Source organism: Arachis ipaensis, chromosome B10 (genome assembly GCF_059453495.1).
Source record: "Arachis ipaensis isolate K30076 ecotype BB chromosome B10, ASM5945349v1, whole genome shotgun sequence".
In the NCBI taxonomy this organism is placed as follows: Eukaryota; Viridiplantae; Streptophyta; class Magnoliopsida; order Fabales; family Fabaceae; genus Arachis; species Arachis ipaensis.
Genome location: NC_142435.1, coordinates 99,021,075 through 99,027,956, shown reverse-complemented (window position 1 = coordinate 99,027,956; position 6,882 = coordinate 99,021,075). Strand labels below are relative to the sequence as shown.

Here is a 6,882-nt window from a genome sequence, read left to right as displayed (position 1 = left end):
TTTGTTGCAAATCATTGTGATAATATTTTTATTTTAAAGAATTTGAAAAGTGGTTATGGCACAAAAGATTAGGCCATGCAAGCATATTTCAAATAAACAAGCTTGTTAAAAAGAATTTAGTAGAAGGTCTTCCTTTGATAAAATTTGACAAAGATATCACTTGTGATGCATGTCAAATGGAAAAACAAACAAAAAGTTCATTTAAATCAAAGGAAGATATCTCTACTAAAAGACCTCTTGAGTTGCTACATATTGATCTATTTGGTCAAAGAAGAACTCAAAGTTTAGGTGGTTAATATTATGGTTTGGTGATTGTGGATGACTATACAAGATTTGGTTGGATTTTTTTTCTTGCTCATAAAAATGATGCCTTTGCGGCTTTTGAAGTTTTTAGCAAGAGGATTCAAAATGAAAAAGATTTAAAGATTGTTTCTATTAGAATTGATCATGGTAAAGAATTTAAAAATCAATCTTTTAAATCATTTTGTGAGAAATTTAGAATATCACAAAATTTCTCTTGACCAAGAACACCACAACAAAATGGTGTTCTTGAAAGAAGAAATAGAAGAATACAAGAAATGGCAAGAGCTATGCTATGTGAAAGTGATGTTCTAAAATTCCTTTGGGCTGAAGCTGTTAATATAGCTTGCTACATTTTAAACAGAACTATCCTTTATACATGTTATTTTTTGTTATACTAACATGGTTCAAAGTGTTTTAGAAGACGGAGAAGAACACCAACGAATACCAACATCAAGAAAAAGAAAATTTTGGGCAACCTGATTCTGAACCTACTATTGCAGAAGATTCTGCAGGAGATAATTCCATTATATCTCTTGAAACTGGCAAAATTCCTGGGAATACCAGTTCCATAGATCCCGCCGCAACCGAATCTGTTCCTAAGTCCACTAGACCCCGTGAATGAAGATTTTTGAAGAATTATCCACAAGAATTTGTCATAGGGGATGTTTCTCAAGGTGTCAAAACTCAGTCCTCCACTAGAAAGGCTTCAGAAGAAGAAAACTTGGCCTTTCTATCTCAAATTGAACCACAAAATATCAAAGAAGCACTTGATGACCCCTCTTGGATAAAGGATATGGAGAAAGAGCTTCATGAATTTGAAAAGAATCAAGTTTGGACACTTCTTCCAAAGCCAAATGAAAAGAAAGTAACCAGCACCAAGTGGATCTTCAGGAACAAATTGGGTGAAGATGGAAGCACAGCTAGAAACAAAGCAAGATTGGTAGCATAAGGATATGATCAAGAAGAAGAAATAAATTTTGATGAATCTTTTGCCCCTGTGGCTCGAATGGAAGCTATAAGGCTTCTTCCAGCTTTTGCTGCCCATTGTGGCTTTAAATTATTTCAAATGGATGTGAAATGTGCATTCTTAAATAGAGTAATTGATAGAGAAGTGTATGTGGCACAGCCACCCAGTTTTGAAAATAAAGAGCTACCAAATCATGTTTTCAAAGGCTCTTTATGGATTAAGACAAGCTACAAGAGCTTGGTATAAAAGACTCAGCTCTTTCCTTTTAAAAAATGATTTTCAAAGAGGCACTACGGATACTACTCTATTTATCAAGAACTCTAATAATTCTTTCATTCTAGTCCAAATCTATGTTGATGACATTATTCTTGGATCAACAAATGAAACCCTTTGTGCTGAATTTGGAAAACTCTTTACAAGTGAATTTGACATGAGTATGATGGGTGAACTTAATTTCTTCCTTGGACTTCAAACTAAACAGACTAAAAATAAAATTTTTATTCATCAAGAGAAGTATGCCAAGGAATTAGTTAAGAAATTTGGTATGGAAAATGCCAAACCTATGGAAACACCCATGCACCCTAACTCAAAGTTAGAAAAGGGTGAAACTGATAAAGATATTGATGAGACTAGGTATAGAGGAATGATTAGTTCTCTTATGTACTTAACATCCTCTAGACCAAATATTGTGCAAAGTGTTGGAATTTGGTATAGATTCCAATCACAACAAAAAGAATCACATCTTTCTGCAGTTAAAAGGATCATTAAATATGTTCATGGCACATCCAACTTTAGTTTATGGTATCCTAAGACTAATAAATTTTCTGCTGTAGGTTATTATGATGAAAATTTCTTCGGAGATAGAGTAGATAGAAGAAGTACATCTAGCATTTTCTACTTTCTAAGAAGTTCTTTGAATGTCTGGTCTAGCAAGAAATAGTCAATAGTGGCTCTTCCACTATTGAAGCTGAATATATTGCTGCTTCTTCTTGCTGCTCTCAGTTGCTTTGGTTGAAAACTCAACTTGTTGATTATAAATTGAATGCTGAAAATATTTTCTTGTTGTGTAGCAACATAATTGCCATAAATATTTCTAAAAATCCTGTTTTGCACTCAAGAACTAAACTATTGAAGTGAGATTTTACTCAAGAGAACATGTTTGAAAGGGCAATATAAGCATTCAGTTTGTTAAATCAGAAGATCAACTAGCTGATATTTTTACCAAATCTCTAGCTAAGGACAGATTCTATAAACTAAGAAATGATCTGGGAATTCTGTGCTATAATTTCCTGTTTTAGCCTTACTGATATGTTGGTTAAAATTTTTTGTCTCTCAAGTCGAGTGGAGACAATTTTGGGCAAGTAAAGAACCATCCTTCAAAAAACGTGGTTCCTGGGTTCAACAGTAAAGTTCTGAATCATCTGAGTCAACCCTCCAGTTCAGATTCTGTGTGGTCCACCACCTTTGGGCCTAATGAGTGTTATGTTTAGTTTGTGGGCTTTTCTATTTAGTCTTTTATTTGAAAATATTTTCTTTTAAATTTGTTTTATTCTATTTATTTAATTTATTTTAAATAAAACATTTTTAACGTGATATCAAGTCTTTTCAAAGAGTAGTCATAGGTTCTGCACATAAATGCTTTCAAGAAACCTTTTTTTTGTTGCAGTTACCAAACTTTTCTCTTATAAACTCCTTGCATAACCTCTTCGATTTTTCCCACTGTCATCATTGTTTTTATATTTGCAAAATCCTTCTTCGCTTAAAGATGAGAAAGAAAACTGCCACTAGAAGAGGTTTTCTCATTCAACTTCCTCGAAACCCTAAAAAACCAAGAACCTTCTCACATTCCAAGGATCCTACCTTTACTCTTTCCCCTACTCCTTCATTGTCTCCTCCACGCACAGATCCGACGGCTCAAACCAAATCTACTCCGAGGTACCCCTCGTCGTCCAAGCCAACGGCTCCATCCAGTGCTCTTTCTCGGCCAAGCACTTCAAAGGGGAAGCATCCTACTGCAGAGGAACCCGCTCTTGAACCCTCGAGACCTAAGCCTAGGTCAGTCCCTCAGCATCCACAAAGAGGTAATCCTCGTGTCCCTCTTAAATCGATTAAGAAGCCTCACAACATTGATTCTTTTGAACATAAATCTCAGTTTATGACCTTCCACTCTAACTACAACCCTCACCATTTTTGCTCAGCCATGAACCATGACTTTTATGAAGGTGGTGTTGTTCATCGTCCCATATGCCCCACTTTTTTTGCTGACTTACCAAATCTGAAAAAGAAAAGTTTTACATTTGTTGAAAAACTTGATTTTCTGGACTGGAATCAATATTTCAAAATTAAAAAGCTTGTTTACCCAGTTTTAGCTCTAGAGTTTTGTACAAATCTGACCTACCATGAAGGAAGTATTCACTCGTATGTCAAAGGTCATGAAATTGTCTTGAATAGTGAATCTATTAGTGACTCCTTAGAATACACTAATGTTGGTATCTGTGCTTATACTGCGTGTAAGTGGGATGAGGGGTTGGGTGTTTTATGTAAAGATGCTCTAACTCATGTGTGTGAGAATATTTCTCTAATTGATGGCCTTACACATATTCACAAAGTCCTCGGCCCTCTTCGTGCGCAATTGCATCGTATAGTGAACCACATTATTCTACCTCAAAGCGGCTTATATCAAAGGGTGTCTTTCTTTGATACTTTGGTTTTATATGATATCATCACTAAAACTGAAATATCTTTTGCATATTTAATAGTAAGGCATATGTTTGACTGCATAAGAAGTGACAAAATTGTGGCTCTTCCTTATGGCATGTTTTTAACTTGCATATTTGAACAATTTGGTTTTGACATTTTGAATGAATCATATGAAAATAGACACCCATATCTAAAAGGAGGTGGTTCAGTGAAACAGCACAAGAAGGGGCCTACAAGAACTGAAAGGGTAGTTCTTGATGATGAACTCGACGACACTCATCCTTCCTCTACCTCAGGAATCTCAGCCTCAAATGGTCACAAATTACTCCTTTTTGGAGTTGTGAAGGATATTTTGCAAGAGTTTGTGAACCTATCCAACCATCTAATCTCTACAAGAAAACAAGAAAGGAAGCTTGCGGTCAAACATGAAAATGTCCTTAGAAAGTCAAAAGACATAGTAGTTGTCCTTATGAAGTATGTTGACAACATTAATGAGGACGAAAAAATTGCTACTGACCCAGAGGAACCACATGATTCTGAGGAGGATGGTTCGGATGCTTGAGGATGTCTCTAGTTGCTGGTCTCTGTTATTTGGACATTTGCCTCTTGGAACTATTGTAGTTTGTTTTAGACTCTATTTTATTTTGGATGACTGTAAACACTAATAATTGTTATATTTTTCTTTTGATGTTAATCAAGTTTTTATAAACTTGGAACTCTAACCATTTTTGCTGACTTCCATTGCTTCTAGCTTCTCCCTTGATGACAAAAGAGAGAGTAGTAGAAGAAAGCAGAATTGAATAGTTTAGAATTTTTGGATTTCATAATTTTTGTTTTGTTGCAGGTAATATGGCATACTCTGTTCCGATTTTATGCTATGTTTTAAAATGATTAATTTTTTTGTACTATGGTTTGGAATTCTTGATGATTGCTCTATTCATTGATAACTGTTGCATTATTTTTTGAACAAGTGTTGATGATACATTTAGACCATGATCAAGTGTTTGGTTTCATTGGTTGAAAATGATGTATCAAAATGTGTTTGTACAAGCTTGCATATACTATAAAAAATTGTGCTATCTGTATGTTGTCTATAGTTGTGTTCTGTGTGTGGATATTTAAATATGAAACAAAACATGAGCATAAAGTCAGGGGGAGCAACCCTTGAAAAAGAAAGGGTGAGCACATCAAAACTACTAGATGTCATCAAAGGGAAGTGCCTTAACATTATCTAATTCAATTCTTTTGATTATATCCTTTGAAATTATGTTTGTCATTGACGAACGGATTTCTGCTAGTAAAGAATTTCACAAATAAGTTCTCGTTGCTAGTATAATTTCTAAACCAACAGAGAATCTTTTCGTACAAAAATTTGGTTGTCACAAGTAACAAACCCCGAATAAAATTGATAACTGAAGTATTTAAACCTCGGGTCGTCTCTCAAGGAATTGCAGGGAGGTGTAGTTGTTATTATTGGTTATGGAAAAGTATCTTTTCGGGGTTTTTGAAAGGTTGAACAAGGAATATAAATGATAAGAAAATAAACTAACAACTAAGAAAACTCTTGGCAAGGTATGAAAATTAGAAGTCCTATCCTAGTTATCCTTATCAATTGTGATGAGAATTGTTCATTGCTCCCTGGTGTGGGAAATCATGATCGTTCATTCCTTGGTAACGGCGCTAAAAACTTAATACACACGTTCATAATCTTAATTCTTTGTCACAACTTCGCACAACTAACCAGCAAGTGCACTGGGTCGTCCAAGTAATAAACCTTACGTGAGTAAGGGTCGATCCCACGGAGATTGTCGGCTTGAAGCAAGCTATGGTCACCTTATAAATCTCAGTTAGGCGGATTCAAATGGTTATAGAGTTTTAATAATTAAAAGATAAATAAAACGTAAAATAAAGATAGAGATACTTATGTAATTCATTGGTGAGAATTTCAGATAAGCGTATGGAGATGCTTTTATTCCTTCTGAACCTCTGTTTTCCTACTACTTTCATCCAATCCTTCATACTCCTTTCTATGGCAAGCTTTATGTAGGGCATCACCGTTGTCAATGGCTACTTCTCGTCCTATCAGTGAAAATGGTCCAAAATGCGCTGTCACCGCACGGCTAATCATCTGTCGGTTCTCGATCCTGCTGGAATAGGATTCAGTAATCCTTTTGCGTCTGTCACTACGCCCAGCACTCGCGAGTTTAAAGCTCGTCATAGCCATCCCTTCCCAGATCCTACTCGGAATACCACAGACAAGGTTTAGACTTTTCAGATCTCAAGAATGGCCGCCAATAATTCTAGCCTATACCACGAAGACTCTGATCTCACGATCAGGAGGCTAAGAGATACACATTCAAGCTTGTTTGCATGTAGAAAGGAAGTGGTTGTCAGGTACGTGTTCATAAGTGAGAATGATGATGAGCGTCACATAATCATCACATTCATTATGTTCTTGTGTGCGAATGAATATCTTAGAGAAGAAATAGGCTTGAATTGAATAGAAAAACAATAGTACTTTGCATTAATTTATGAGGAACAGCAGAGCTCCACACCTTAATCTATGGTGTGTAGAAACTCTACCGTTGAGAATACATAAGTGAAAATAGGGTAGACATGGCCGAGTGGCCAGCCTCTCATGGAGGTCTTGGAGATCTAAAATTGATCAAAAGATGTTTAACACAATAGTAAAAAGTTCTATTTATACTAAACTAGTTACTAGGGTTTACAGAAATGAGTAAATGATGCAGAAATCCACTTTCGGGGCCCACTTGGTGTGTGCTTGGGCTGAGCATTGAAGCTTTCACGTGTAAAGGTCTTCCTTGGAGTTAAACGCCATTTTGTAACCTGTTTCTGGTGTTTAACTCTGCTTTGCAACCTGTTTCTGGCGTTTAACTCCAGAATAGGGCAGA

General features: G+C 35.8%; 1 protein-coding gene across 1 annotated transcript; it reads left to right on the top strand.

Annotated features, from left to right (window-relative positions):
• The first annotated feature begins 3,035 nt into the window (after positions 1 to 3,035).
• LOC148581036 (uncharacterized) lies at positions 3,036 to 4,532 on the top strand. Its single transcript, XM_088492296.1, has 2 exons — positions 3,036 to 3,351; positions 4,180 to 4,532. Exons 1-2 carry the CDS (start codon positions 3,036 to 3,038, stop codon positions 4,530 to 4,532), a joined length of 669 nt encoding a protein of 222 aa, XP_088348422.1.
• The last annotated feature ends 2,350 nt before the right edge of the window (positions 4,533 to 6,882 follow it).

Coding starts and splice junctions, on each gene's coding strand:
- LOC148581036 (XM_088492296.1), top strand. CDS start 3,036: ATGAGAAAGAAAACTGCCACTAGAAGAGGTTTTCTCATTCAACTTCCT. Junction 3,352..4,179: donor CCCTCAGCATCCACAAAGAG/GTAATCCTCGTG, acceptor GAGGTGGTTCAG/TGAAACAGCACAAGAAGGGG.